Source organism: Hypanus sabinus, unplaced genomic scaffold (assembly GCF_030144855.1).
Source record: "Hypanus sabinus isolate sHypSab1 unplaced genomic scaffold, sHypSab1.hap1 scaffold_445, whole genome shotgun sequence".
NCBI lineage: Eukaryota > Metazoa > Chordata > Chondrichthyes > Myliobatiformes > Dasyatidae > Hypanus > Hypanus sabinus.
This window is the reverse complement of record NW_026781319.1, coordinates 253764-268049: the sequence shown is the minus strand read 5'-3', so window position 1 is coordinate 268049 and position 14286 is coordinate 253764. Positions and strand designations below refer to the sequence as shown.

At 54.3% G+C, this 14286-nt stretch overlaps 1 protein-coding gene across 1 annotated transcript in view; it reads right to left on the bottom strand.

The window, feature by feature from the left end:
• Positions 1 to 398: 398 nt before the first annotated feature.
• LOC132388969 (NACHT, LRR and PYD domains-containing protein 3-like) overlaps positions 399 to 14286 on the bottom strand; it is a 59272-nt gene continuing 45384 nt past the window's right edge. The window contains exons 7-8 of the mRNA XM_059961393.1: positions 1116 to 1202; positions 399 to 634 (exon numbers count right to left, since the gene is read on the bottom strand). Coding sequence (XP_059817376.1) covers positions 460 to 634; positions 1116 to 1202 — 262 coding nt within the window. The 3' untranslated portion in view covers positions 399 to 459. The remainder of the gene's footprint in view (positions 635 to 1115; positions 1203 to 14286) is intronic.

The window sequence follows — 14286 nt, the reverse complement described above, 5'->3', positions numbered from 1 at the left end:
TGAAATAAACATATCACACAACAGTGTCAGTAACAGGGGACCGGGGTTAATGTTTCAACAACACTCACAGACAAATATCACCAGAAAACCCGCGGATCCGCTGACATTTTATCACATTGAACATTAACACAAACACTCACCCGATCCGCTCCAGACTCGGGAGGGTCAGTATGAGGCGGCGGAGACCGGGGACAGATCCGTCTGTCAGAGAGTTAAATCTCAGGTTCAGCTCCGTCAGTGATGGGTTTGTACTGAGAACGGAGACGAGATCCTCGGCACCAGAATCTGTGAGACCGACACCCCACAGCCTGGAGATGAGAGAGAGTGAGGGTGAAGGACACAGAGATACAGGAGACGGTACAAATCCCCAGTGTTTATCAGTAACACAATTACTGATCACATTAATGTTCAGTGTCAGACACCCAGTGACTGTAAACACAATCTCCCACAGTCTGGTACTTACCTCAGTTTCTCTATTTTACACTCCGAGTTCCTCAGAGCCGCAGACACCAGTTTCACTCCTGAATCCCCCAGTTTATTACCACTCAGGTCCAGATCCATCAGTGATGGGTTTGTACTGAGAGCGGAGACGAGATCCTCGGCACCAGAATCTGTGAGACCGACATCCCACAGCCTGGAGATGAGAGAGAGTGAGGGTGAAGGACACAGAGAGACAGGAGACGGTACAAATCCCCAGTGTTTATCAGTAACACAATTACTGATCACATTAATGTTCAGTGTCAGACACCCAGTGACTGTAAACACAATCTCCCACAGTCTGGTACTTACCACAGTTTCTGTATTTTACACTCCGGGTTCCTCAGAGCCGCAGACACCAGTTTCACTCCTGAATCTCCCAGGTCATTACCACTCAGGTCCAGATCCGTCAGTGATGGTTTTGTACTGAGAGCGGAGACGAGATCCTCGGCACCAGAATCTGTGAGACCGACTTTCCTCAGCCTGGAGATGAGAGAGAGTGAGGGTGAAGGACACAGAGAGGCAGGAGATGGTACAAATCCTCAGTGTTTATCAGTAACACAATTACTGATCACATTAATGTTCAATGTCAGACACCCAGTGACTGTAAACACAATTTGCCACAGTCTGGGACTTACCACAGTTTCTGTATTTTACACTCCGGGTTCCCCAGAGCCGCAGACACCAGTTTCACTCCTGAATCTCCCAGGTCATTCTCCCCGAGTCTAAACACAAACAAACAACTTGATGAACAAAGTGATACAAACCGTGGGTCTGAGGGTAATTCTCTCACGCTGATATTTCAGGAAACATTAAACCCTTCCGTAAGTCACTAATCGGAGTTCCCATCACTGTCAATGTCCCTCACTGCCCAGTTCCACGGTATTCACCCAATGTCAGTCATTTAGTCTGTTGCTGTGACCCTGTGAACTCCACATATTCTGTCTCGTTCTCCGTTGGCTAGAGAAGGGTTACTGACCACAGAGTGTCAGAAGGGGCAGGGATGAAGGTGATATAGCCCCACAGTGAGGAAGCTTTGTGAATCGGGAAATGTCGATGGGAGATGGAGGAAGAGACCCCACCTGAGGGAACGGATGGAAAGACACAAGAGGAAAAGGATGGGGGAAAGAGTTCCCACAGGAGAAAGTGGGATGGGGAAGAGAGATCCCACAGGTGGAAGGGAGATGGGGAAGAGAGATCCCAAACGTGGAAGGGGTGGGGAAGAGAGATCCCACAGGAGGAAGTGGGATGTGGAAGAGTGATCCCACAGGGTGAAAGAGATGGGGAAGAGAGATCCCACAGGAGGAAGGGGGATGGGGAAGAGAGATCCCACAGGAGGAAGGGGGATGGGGAAGAGAGATCCCACAGGAGGCAGGGGAATGGGGAAGAGAGTTCCCACAGGAGGAAGGGGGATGGGGAAGAGAGATCCCACAGGAGGAAGGGAATGGAGAAGAGAGTTCCCAAATGAGGAAAAGGGATGTGGAAGAGAGATCCCACAGGTGGAAGGGAGATGGGGAAGAGAGATCCCACAGGTGGAAGGGAGATGGGGAAGAGAGATCCCAAACGTGGAAGGGGTGGGGAAGAGAGATCCCACAGGAGGAAGTGGGATGTGGAAGAGTGATCCCACAGGGTGAAAGAGATGGGGAAGAGAGATCCCACAGGAGGAAGGGGGATGGGGAAGAGAGATCCCACAGGAGGAAGGGGGATGGGGAAGAGAGATCCCACAGGAGGCAGGGGAATGGGGAAGAGAGTTCCCACAGGAGGAAGGGGGATGGGGAAGAGAGATCCCACAGGAGGAAGGGAATGGAGAAGAGAGTTCCCAAATGAGGAAAAGGGATGTGGAAGAGAGATCCCACAGGTGGAAGGGAGATGGGGAAGAGAGATCCCAAACGTGGAAGGGGTGGGGAAGAGAGATCCCACAGGAGGAAGTGTGATGTGGAAGAGTGATCCCACAGGGTGAAAGAGATGGGGAAGAGAGTTCCCACAGGAGGAAGGGGGATGGGGAAGAGAGATCCCACAGGAGGAAGGGGGATGGGGAAGAGAGATCCCACAGGAGGCAGGGGAATGGGGAAGAGAGTTCCCACAGGAGGAAGGGGGATGGGGAAGAGAGATCCCACAGGAGGAAGGGGGATGGGGAAGAGAGATCCCACAGGAGGAAGGGGGATGGGGAAGAGATATCCCAGTCGGAAGCGGAATCAGCAAGAAGATCCCACAGGAGAAGGGAAAGGCGATGAGAGAACCCACAGGAGCAAGCTGGGAAGAGAGATCACATCGGAGGAAGGGGGATGGGGAAGAGAGATCCAACAGGAGGAAGGGGGATGGGGAAGAGCGATCCCACTAGAGGAAGGGAGATTGGGAAGAGAAATTTCAGAGGAGGAAGGGGGATGGGGAAGACAGATCTGACAGAAAGATGGAGAACTGGGAACAGAGATCCGACATGTGGATGGGGGATGCAGAAAAGAGATCCCAGAGGAGGAAGGGGTACTGGGAAGAAACATCCCACAGGAGGGAGGGGGACAGGACAGAGAGATCCTGCGGGAGGAATGGGAATGGGAAGGAGAGATCCCACAGGCGGAAGGCGGATGGAGAAGGGAGATCTCACAGGAGGAAGCGGGATGGGGAAGAGGTCCCATAGGAGGAAGGCAATGGGGAAGAGAGATCACATATTAGGAAGGAGAATGGGGAAGAGAGATCCAACAGGAGGACGGGGATGTAGAAGAGAGATCCCTCAGGAGGAAGGGGGCTGGGGATGAGAGATCCTAAGGGAGGAAGGGGAATGAGAGAGTTCCCATAGGAGCAAGGCGGATGGAGAAGAGAGATGGGGAATAGAGATCCCACAGGAGGCCGGGGGATGGGGAAGAGAGATCCAACAGGACGGGGGATGGGGAAGAGAGATCCCACAGGAGAGAGGGGATGAGGAATTGAGATCCCGCAGGAAGAAGTGGGATGGGGAAAAGAGATTCCACAGTAGGAAGGCGGATGGGAAGGGAGATCCCACAAGAGAAAGGAAATGGAGAAGAGAGTTCCCAAATGAGGAAAGGGGATTTGGAAGAGTGATCCCACAGGGTGAAAGAGATGGGGAAGAGAGATTCCACAGGAGGATGGGGAAGAGATATCCCAGTCAGAGGCGGAATCAGCAAGAGAGATCCCACAGGAGAAGGGAAAGGCGATGAGAGAACCCACAGGAGCAAGTTGGGAAGAGAGATCACATAGGAGGAAGGGGGATGGGACAGAGAGATCCAACAGGAGGATGGGGAAGAAAGATCCCACAAGGAGAAGGGGGATTGGGAAGAGAAATCTCAGAGGAGGAAGGGGATGGGGAAGAGAGATCCCACTGGAGAAGGGGAAGGCGATGAGAGATCCCACAGGAGCAAGTTGGGAAGAGAGATCACATTGGAGGAAGGGGGATGGGGAAGAGAGGTATCACAGGAGGAAGGGGGATGGGGAAAATAATTCCTACAGGAGGAAGGGAGATGGGGAAGAGAGATCCCACAGGAGGAAGGGGGATGGGTAAAGGAGATCCCAGACGAGGAAGGGTGATGGGGGAGAGATCCCACAGGAGGATGGGTTATCGAGATCCAAGAGGAGAAACGGGATGGGGATGAGATCCCTCATTAAGAAGAGTGATAGGGATGAGAGATCCCACAGTAAGTGGGATGAGGAAAGAGATCCGACAGGAGGAAGGGTATGGGAAGAGAGGTACCAAAGGAGGAAAGGGATCCGGAAGAGAGATCACACAGGAGGAAGGGGGATGGGGAATTGAGATCCCACAGGAGGAAGGGGGATGGGGAAGAGAGATCCCACAGGAGGAAGGGGGATGGGGAAGAGAGATCCTACACGAGGAAGGGGGATAGGGAGAGAGATCCCACAGGAGGAAGGGGGATGGGGAAGAGAGATCCTACACGAGGAAGGGCAATGGGAAGAGAGATTCTACACGAGGAAGGGGGATGGGGAGAGAGATCCCACAGGAGGACGGGGGATACAAGAGAGAGATCCTACGGGAGAAAGGGAATGGGAAGGAGAGATCCCACAGGAGGAAGGCGTATGGTGAAGGGAGATTCAACGGGAGGAAGAGGGATGTGGAAGAGAGATTCAACGGGAGGAAGAGGGATGTGGAAGAGAGATCCCAAAGGAGGAAGGGGAATGGGGAAGAGAGATCCAACAGGAGGAAGAGGGAATTGGGAAGAGAGATCCCACAGGTGGAAGCGGGATGGGGAAGAGATATCCCACAGGAAGAAGGTGGATGGAGAAGAGAGATCCCACAAGTGGAAGGGCATGGGGAAGAGATATCCCACAGGAAGAAGGGGGATGGGGAAGAGAGATCCTACACGAGGAAGGGGGAAGGGGAAGAGTGATCCGACAGGAGGAAGGGGGATGGGGAAGAGAGATCTCACAGGAGGAAGGGGGATGGGGAAGAGAGATCCCACAGGAGGAAGGTGGATGGGGAAGAGAGATCCTACACGAGGAAGGGGGATGGGGAGAGAGATCCCGCAGGAGGAAGGGGGATGGGGAAGAGAGATCCTACACGAGGAAGGGCAATGGGAAGAGAGATCCCACAGGAGGTCGGGGGATACAAGAGAGAGATCATATGGGAGAAAGGGAATGGGAAGGAGAGATCCCACAGGAGGAAGGCGGATGGTGAAGGGAGATTCAACGGGAGGAAGAGGGATGTGGAAGAGAGATCCCAAAGGAGGAAGGGGGATGGGGAAAAGAATTCCTTCAGGTGGAAGGGGAATGGGGAAGAGAGATCCAACAGGAGGAAGAGGGAATTTGGAAGAGAGATCCCACAGGTGGAAGCGGAATGGGGAAGAGATATCCCACAGGAAGAAGGTGGATGGGGAAGAGAGATCCCACAAGAGGAAGGGGGATAGAAAAGAGAGATCCTACGGGAGAAAGGGAATGGGAAGGAGAGATCTCACAGGAGGAAGGGAATTGGGAAGAGAGATCGCACAGGTGGAAGCGGGATGGGGAAGAGATATCCCACAGGAAGAAGGTGGATGGGGAAGTGAGATCCCACAAGAGGAAGGGGGATAGAAAAGAGAGATCCTACGGGAGAAAGGGAATGGGAAGGAGAGATCTCACAGGAGGAAGGGAATTGGGAAGAGAGATCCCACAGGTGGAAGCGGGATGAGGAAGAGATATCCCACAGGAAGAAGGTGGATAGAGCAGAGAGATCCCACAAGAGGAAGGGCATGGGGAAGAGAGATCCCACAGGGGGAAAGGGGATGGGGAAGAGATATCCAACAGGAGGAAGCGGGATGGGGAAGAGATCTCCCAAAGGAAGAAGGGGGATGGGGAGAGAGATCCCACAGGAGGACGGGGGATACAAGAGAGAGATCCTACGGGAGAAAGGGAATGGGAAGGAGAGATCCCACAGGAGGAAGGCGTATGGTGAAGGGAGATTCAACGGGAGGAAGAGGGATGTGGAAGAGAGATTCAACGGGAGGAAGAGGGATGTGGAAGAGAGATCCCAAAGGAGGAAGGGGAATGGGGAAGAGAGATCCAACAGGAGGAAGAGGGAATTGGGAAGAGAGATCCCACAGGTGGAAGCGGGATGGGGAAGAGATATCCCACAGGAAGAAGGTGGATGGAGAAGAGAGATCCCACAAGTGGAAGGGCATGGGGAAGAGAGATCCCACAGGGGGAAAGGGGATGGGGAAGAGATATCCAACAGGAGGAAGCGGGATGGGGAAGAGATCTCCCAAAGGAAGAAGGGGGATGGGGAAGAGAGATCCCACAGGAGGAAATGGGATGGGGAACAGAGATCCCACAGGAAGAAGGGGGATGGGGAAAAGATATCCCACAGGAGGGGGGATGGGGAAGAGAGATCCCACAGGAGGAAGGGGGATTGGGAAGAGATATCCCACAGGACGAAGGGGAAGGGGAAGAGAGATCCCACAGGAGGACGGGGGAGAGAAGAGAGAGATCCTACGGGAGAAAGGGAATAGGAAGGAGAGATCCCACAGGAGAAAGGCGGATGCTGAAGGGAGATTCAACGGGAGGAAGAGGGATGGGGAAGAGAGATCCAACAGGAGGAAGGGGGATGAGGAAGAGAGTTCCCACAGGATGAAGGGGGATGGGTAAAGGAGATCCCACATGAGGAAGGGGGATGGGGAGGTGAAATCCCACAGGAGGAGGGGGATGGGGAAGAGAGATCCCTCATGAAGAAGAGTGATGGGGATGAGAGATCCCACAGGCGGATGGGAATGGGGAAGAAACATCCCACAGTAAGGGGGATGAGGAAAATGATCCGACAGGAGGAAGGGGATAGGGAAGAGAGATACCACAGGAGGAAAGGGATCGGGAGGAGAAATCACACAGGAGGATGTGGGATGGGGAACAGAGATCCCGCAGGAGGATGGGGGATATGGAAAAGAGATCGCACAGGAGGACGGGGGATGGGGAAGAAATTTCCGGCAGGAGGAAGTGGATGGGGATTATGGATCTCACAGTAGGAAGCAGAATCAGGAAGAGAGGTCCAACAGGAGGTAGGGGGATGGGGAAAAGAATTCCTACAGGAGGAAAGGAGATGGGGAAGAGAGATCCTACACGAGGAAGGGGGATGGGGAGAGAGATCCCACAGGAGGACGGGGGATACAAGAGAGAGATCCTACGGGAGAAAGGGAATGGGAAGGAGAGATCCCAGAGGAGGAAGGCGGATGGTGAAGGGAGATTCAACAGGAGGAAGAGGGAATTGGGAAGAGAGATCCCACAGGTGGAAGCGGGATGGGGAAGAGATATCCCACAGGAAGAAGGTGGATGGAGAAGAGAGATCCCACAAGAGGAAGGGCATGGGGAAGAGATATCCCACAGGAAGAAGGGGGATGGGGAAGAGAGATCCCACAGGGGGAACGGGGATGGGGAGGAGATATCCAACAGGAGGAAGCGGGATGGGGGAGAGATATCCCACAGGAAGAAGGTGGATGGAGAAGAGAGATCCCACAAGAGGAAGGGCATGGGGAAGAGATATCCCACAGGAAGAAGGGGGATGGGGAAGAGAGATCCCACAGGGGGAACGGGGATGGGGAGGAGATATCCAACAGGAGGAAGCGGGATGGGGGAGAGATATCCCACAGGAAGAAGGGGGATGGGGAAGAGAGATCCCACAGGAGGAAGGGGGATGGGGAAGAGAGATCCCACAGGAGGAAGGGGAATGGGAAGAGAGATCCCCAAGGAGGATGGGGTATGGGGAAGAGAGATCCCACAGGAAGAAGGGGGATGGGTAAAGGAGATCCCACACGAGGAAGGGGGATGGGGAGGTGAAATCCCACAGGAGGAGGGTGATGGGGAAGAGAGATCCCTCATGAAGAAGAGTGATGGGGATGAGAGATTCCACAGGCGGATGGGAATGGGGAAGAGAGATCCCACAGTAAGGGGGATGAGGAAAATGATCCGACAGGAGGAAGGGGATGGGAAGAGAGATACCACAGGAGGAAAGGGATCCGGAAGAGAGATCACACAGGAGGAAGGGGGATGGGGAAGTGAGATCCCACAGGAGGAAGGGGGATGGGGAAGAGAGATCCCACAGGAGGAAGGTGGATGGGGAAGAGAGATCCTACACGAGGACGGGGGATGGGGAGAGAGATCCCGCAGGAGGAAGGGGGATGGGGAAGATAGATCACACAGGAGGATGTGGGATGGGGAACAGAGATCCCGCAGGAGGATGGGGGATGTGGAAAAGAGGTCGCACAGGAGGACGGGGGATGGGGAAGAGAGATCCCACAGGAAGAAGGGGGATGGGTAAAGGAGATCCCACACGAGGAAGGGGGATGGGGAGGTGAAATCCCACAGGAGGAGGGGGATGGGGAAGAGAGATCCTTCATGAAGAAGAGTGATGGGGATGAGAGATCCCACAGGCGGATGTGAATGGGGAAGAGAGATCCCACAGTAAGGGGGATGAGGAAAATGATCCGACAGGAGGAAGGGGATAGGGAAGAGAGATACCACAGGAGGAAAGGGATCGGGAAGAGAGATCACACAGGAGGATGTGGGATGGGGAACAGAGATCCCGCAGGAGGATGGGGGATGTGGAAAAGAGATCGCACAGGAGGACGGGGGATGGGGAAGAAATTTCCGGCAGGAGGAAGTGGATGTCGATTATGGATCTCACAGTAGGAAGCAGAATCAGGAAGAGAGATCCAACAGGAGGTAGGGGGATGGGAAGGAGAGGTATCACAGGAGGAAGGGGGATGGGGAAAAGAATTCCTACAGGAGGAAGGGGGATGGGGAAGAGAGATTCCACAGGAGGAAGAGGATGGGTTATCGAGATCCAAGAGGAGAAAGGGGATGGGGATGAGAGATCCCTCATTAAGAAAAGTGACAGGGATGAGAGATCCCACAGTAAGTGGGATGAGGAAAGAGATCCGACAGGAGGAAGGGGATGGGAAGTGAGATACCACAGGAGGAAAGGGATCCGGAAGAGAGATCACACAGGAGGAAGGGGGATGGGGAAGAGAGATCCCACAGGAGGAAGGTGGATGGGGAAGAGAGATCCTACACGAGGAAGGGGGATGGGGAGAGAGATCCCGCAGGAGGAAGGGGGATGGGGAAGAGAGATCCTACACGAGGAAGGGCAATGGGAAGAGAGATCCTACACGAGGAAGGGCAATGGGAAGAGAGATCCTACACGAGGAAGAGGGATGGGGAGAGAGATCCCACAGGAGGTCGGGGGATACAAGAGAGAGATCATATGGGAGAAAGGGAATGGGTAGGAGAGATCCCACAGGAGGAAGGCGGATGGTGAAGGGAGATTCAACGGGAGGAAGAGGGATGTGGAAGAGAGATCCCAAAGGAGGAAGGGGGATGGGGAAAAGAATTCCTTCAGGTGGAAGGGGAATGGGGAAGAGAGATCCAACTGGAGGAAGAGGGAATTTGGAAGAGAGATCCCACAGGTGGAAGCGGAATGGGGAAGAGACATCCCACAGGAAGAAGGTGGATGGGGAAGAGAGATCCCACAAGAGGAAGGGGGATAGAAAAGAGAGATCCTACGGGAGAAAGGGAATGGGAAGGAGAGATCTCACAGGAGGAAGGGAATTGGGAAGAGAAATCGCACAGGTGGAAGCGGGATGGGGAAGAGATATCCCACAGGAAGAAGGTGGATGGGGAAGAGAGATCCCACAAGAGGAAGGGGGATAGAAAAGAGAGATCCTACGGGAGAAAGGGAATGGGAAGGAGAGATCTCACAGGAGGAAGGGAATTGGGAAGAGAGATCCCACAGGTGGAAGCGGGATGGGGAAGAGATATCCCACAGGAGGAAGGTGGATAGAGCAGAGAGATCCCACAAGAGGAAGGGCATGGGGAAGAGGTCCCACAGGAAGAATGGGGATGGGGAAGAGAGATCCTACACGAGGAAGGGGGATGGGGAAGAGATATCCTACACGAGGAAGGGGGATGGGGAAGAGAGATCCCACAGGGGGAAAGGGGATGGGGAAGAGATATCCAACAGGAGGAAGCGGGATGGGGAAGAGATATCCCACAGGAAGTAGGGGGATGGGGAAGAGAGATTCCACAGGAGGAAATGGGATGGGGAACAGAGATCCCACAGGAAGAAGGGGGATGAGGAAAAGTTATCCCACAGGAGGGGGGATGGGGAAGAGAGATCCCACAGGAGGTAGGGGGATTTGATGTTAGGGGGATTGGAAGAGATATCCCACAGGACGAAGGGGAAGGGAAGAGAGATCCCACAGGAGGAACGGGGAGCGAAGAGAGAGATCCTAAGGGGAGAAGAGGGAGGATAGGAAGGAGAGATCCCACGAGGAGGAGGAGGAGGATGTGGAAGAGAGTTCAACGGGAGGAAGGGGGATGGGGAAGATAGATCCCACAGGAGGAAGGGGAATGGGAAGAGAGATCCCCAAGGAGGATGGGGGATGGGGAAGAGAGATCCAACAGGAAGAAGGGGGATGGGTAAAGGAGATCCCACATGAGGAAGGGGGATGGGGAGGTGAAATCCCACAGGAGGAGGGGGATGGGGAAGAGAGATCCCTCATGAAGAAGAGTGATGGGGATGAGAGATCCCACAGGCGGATGGGAATGGGGAAGAAACAACCCACAGTAAGGGGGATGAGGAAAATGATCCGACAGGAGGAAGGGGATAGGGAAGAGAGATACCACAGGAGGAAAGGGATCGGGAAGAGAAATCACACAGGAGGATGTGGGATGGGGAACAGAGATCCCGCAGGAGGATGGGGGATGTGGAAAAGAGATCGCACAGGAGGACGGGGGATGGGGAAGAAATTTCCGGCAGGAGGAAATGGATGGGGATTATGGATCCCACAGTAGGAAGCAGAATCAGGAAGAGAGGTCCAACAGGAGGTAGGGGGATGGGAAAGAGAGGTATCACAGGAGGAAGGGGGATGGGGAAAAGAATTCCTACAGGAGGAAGGGAGATGGGGAAGAGAGATCCGACAGGAGGAAGGGGATGGGAAGAGAGATCCCACATGAGGAAGGGGGATGGGGAAGAGAGATCCTACACGAGGAAGGGCAATGGGAAGAGATATCCTACACGAGGAAGAGGGATGGGGAGAGAGATCCCACAGGAGGAAGGGGGATGGGGAAGAGAGATCCTACACGAGGAAGGGGGATGGGGAGAGAGATCCCACAGGAGGAAGGGGGATGGGGAAGAGAGATCCTACACGAGGAAGGGGGATGGGGAGAGAGATCCCAAAGGAGGAAGGGGGATGGGGAAAAGAATTCCTTCAGGTGGAAGGGGAATGGGGAAGAGAGATCCAACAGGAGGAAGAGGGAATTTGGAAGAGAGATCCCACAGGTGGAAGCGGAATGGGGAAGAGACATCCCACAGGAAGAAGGTGGATGGGGAAGAGAGATCCCACAAGAGGAAGGGGGATAGAAAAGAGAGATCCTACGGGAGAAAGGGAATGGGAAGGAGAGATCTCACAGGAGGAAGGGAATTGGGAAGAGAAATCGCACAGGTGGAAGCGGGATGGGGAAGAGATATCCCACAGGAAGAAGGTGGATGGGGAAGAGAGATCCCACAAGAGGAAGGGGGATAGAAAAGAGAGATCCTACGGGAGAAAGGGAATGGGAAGGAGAGATCTCACAGGAGGAAGGGAATTGGGAAGAGAGATCCCACAGGTGGAAGCGGGATGGGGAAGAGATATCCCACAGGAGGAAGGTGGATAGAGCAGAGAGATCCCACAAGAGGAAGGGCATGGGGAAGAGGTCCCACAGGAAGAATGGGGATGGGGAAGAGAGATCCTACACGAGGAAGGGGGATGGGGAAGAGATATCCTACACGAGGAAGGGGGATGGGGAAGAGAGATCCCACAGGGGGAAAGGGGATGGGGAAGAGATATCCAACAGGAGGAAGCGGGATGGGGAAGAGATATCCCACAGGAAGTAGGGGGATGGGGAAGAGAGATTCCACAGGAGGAAATGGGATGGGGAACAGAGATCCCACAGGAAGAAGGGGGATGAGGAAAAGTTATCCCACAGGAGGGGGGATGGGGAAGAGAGATCCCACAGGAGGTAGGGGGATTGGGAAGAGATATCCCACAGGACGAAGGGGAAGGGGAAGAGAGATCCCACAGGAGGACGGGGGAGCGAAGAGAGAGATCCTAAGGGAGAAAGGGAATAGGAAGGAGAGATCCCACAGGAGAAAGGCGGATGCTGAAGGGAGATTCAACGGGAGGAAGAGGGATGGGGAAGAGAGATCCAACAGGAGGAAGGGGGATGGGGAAGATAGATCCCACAGGAGGAAGGGGAATGGGAAGAGAGATCCCCAAGGAGGATGGGGGATGGGGAAGAGAGATCCAACAGGAAGAAGGGGGATGGGTAAAGGAGATCCCACATGAGGAAGGGGGATGGGGAGGTGAAATCCCACAGGAGGAGGGGGATGGGGAAGAGAGATCCCTCATGAAGAAGAGTGATGGGGATGAGAGATCCCACAGGCGGATGGGAATGGGGAAGAAACAACCCACAGTAAGGGGGATGAGGAAAATGATCCGACAGGAGGAAGGGGATAGGGAAGAGAGATACCACAGGAGGAAAGGGATCGGGAAGAGAAATCACACAGGAGGATGTGGGATGGGGAACAGAGATCCCGCAGGAGGATGGGGGATGTGGAAAAGAGATCGCACAGGAGGACGGGGGATGGGGAAGAAATTTCCGGCAGGAGGAAATGGATGGGGATTATGGATCCCACAGTAGGAAGCAGAATCAGGAAGAGAGGTCCAACAGGAGGTAGGGGGATGGGAAAGAGAGGTATCACAGGAGGAAGGGGGATGGGGAAAAGAATTCCTACAGGAGGAAGGGAGATGGGGAAGAGAGATCCGACAGGAGGAAGGGGATGGGAAGAGAGATCCCACATGAGGAAGGGGGATGGGGAAGAGAGATCCTACACGAGGAAGGGCAATGGGAAGAGATATCCTACACGAGGAAGAGGGATGGGGAGAGAGATCCCACAGGAGGAAGGGGGATGGGGAAGAGAGATCCTACACGAGGAAGGGGGATGGGGAGAGAGATCCCACAGGAGGAAGGGGGATGGGGAAGAGAGATCCTACACGAGGAAGGGGGATGGGGAGAGAGATCCCACAGGAGGACGGGGGATACAAGAGAGAGATCCTACGGGAGAAAGGGAATGGGAAGGAGAGATCCCACAGGAGGAAGGCGGATGGTGAAGGGTGATTCAACGGGAGGAAGAGGGATGTGGAAGAGAGATCCCAAAGGAGGAAGGGGGATGGGGAAAAGAATTCCTTCAGGGGGAAGGGGAATGGGGAAGAGAGATCCTATAGGAGGAAGGGGGATGGGGAAAATGATCGCTTGGTAGGAAGGGGGATGGGTAAAGGAGATCCAGCACGAGGAAGTGGGATGGGGAAGAGATATCCCACAGGAAGAAGGCGGATTCGGAAGAGAGATCCCACAGGAAGAAGTGGGATGGGGAAGAGATACCCCACAGGAGGAAGGGGGATGGGGAAGAGAGATCCCACAGGAAAAAGGGGGATGGGGAAGAGATACCCCACAGGAGGAAGATGATGGGGAAGTGAGATCCCACAGGAGGAAGAAGGTTGGGGAAAGGAGATCCTACAGGAGGAAGGGGATGGGTTATCGAGATCTAAGAGGAGAAAGGGGATGGGGATGGGAGATCCCTCATGAAGAAGAGTGATGGGGATGAGAGATCCCACAGTAAGTGGGATGAGGAAAAATATTCGACAGGAGGAAGGGGATGGGGAAGAGAGATACCACAGGAGGAAAGGGATCCGGAAGAGAGATCACACAGGAGGACGGGGGATAGAAAAGAGAGATCCTACGGGAGAAAGGGAATGGGAAGGAGAGATCTCACAGGAGGAAGGGGATGGGGAAGAGAGATCCCACAGGTGGAAGCGGGATGGGGCAGAGATATCCCACAGGAAGAAGGTGGATGGGGAAGAGAGATCCCACAAGAGGAAGGGGGATAGAAAAGAGAGATCCTACGGGAGAAAGGGAATGGGAAGGAGAGATCTCACAGGAGGAAGGGAATTGGGAAGAGAGAACGCACAGGTGGAAGCGGGATGGGGAAGAGATATCCCACAAGAAGAAGGTGGATGGAGAAGAGAGATCCCACAAGAGGAAGGGCATGGGGAAGAGATATCCCGCAGGAATAAGGGGGATGGGGAAGAGAGATCCTACTCGAGGAAGGGGGATGGGGAAGAGATATCCTACACGAGGAAGGGGGATGGGGAAGAGAGATCCCACAGGGGGAAAGGGGATGGGGAAGAAATATCCCAAAGGAAGAAGGGGGATGGGGAAAAGATATCCCACAGGAGGGGGGATGGGGAAGAGATATCCCACAGGACGAAGGGCTATGGGAAGAGA